Below are 426 nucleotides of genomic sequence, written 5' to 3' on the forward strand. Positions count from 1 at the left end.
CCCCACAGACTCCATCACCGTCTTCACGGGCCAGTGCTTTGTGGATGAGGAGGGAAAAGAGATTTTGAGGACCATGTGGCTCCTGAGGTCACATGTGGACAACATCAACAACGACTGGAAAGCCACCAGGTGAGCCTCATGTCCCTGCCCCATGTGGGTCCTCTACGCATCCCCGGGTGTTGGGGCTCTCCCACCCCACGGTACTCAGTGCCTGGCAGAGCTGCTGCAGTGCGTGGGTGACCGAGGGTGGGGTACTCATGCACAGCCTCTCTGGGGGTCCTGCTAAGGTGCAAACACTGCTGGGGGTGTGGGACAGGGCTGGGTGGGCATTTGGCACTGGGAGGGTGCATTTGCCCTGTGCAAGGGTGCATTTCCCACCTTAACATCTCCTCCATGTCCCTCAGGGTTGGCACCAACGTCTTCACC

At 59.6% G+C, this 426-nt stretch overlaps 1 protein-coding gene across 1 annotated transcript in view; it reads left to right on the forward strand.

Moving 5' to 3' along the window:
- LOC104627261 (avidin-like) overlaps positions 1-423 on the forward strand; it is a gene marked incomplete at both ends in the record, with an annotated part of 1,368 nt that extends 945 nt beyond the window's left edge. The window contains 2 exons of the mRNA XM_010295398.1: positions 9-129; positions 405-423. Of these exons, the coding sequence (XP_010293700.1) occupies positions 9-129; positions 405-423 (140 nt within the window). The remainder of the gene's footprint in view (positions 1-8; positions 130-404) is intronic.
- Positions 424-426: the final 3 nt, after the last annotated feature.

Source organism: Phaethon lepturus, unplaced genomic scaffold (genome assembly GCF_000687285.1).
Source record: "Phaethon lepturus isolate BGI_N335 unplaced genomic scaffold, ASM68728v1 scaffold35319, whole genome shotgun sequence".
NCBI lineage: Eukaryota > Metazoa > Chordata > Aves > Phaethontiformes > Phaethontidae > Phaethon > Phaethon lepturus.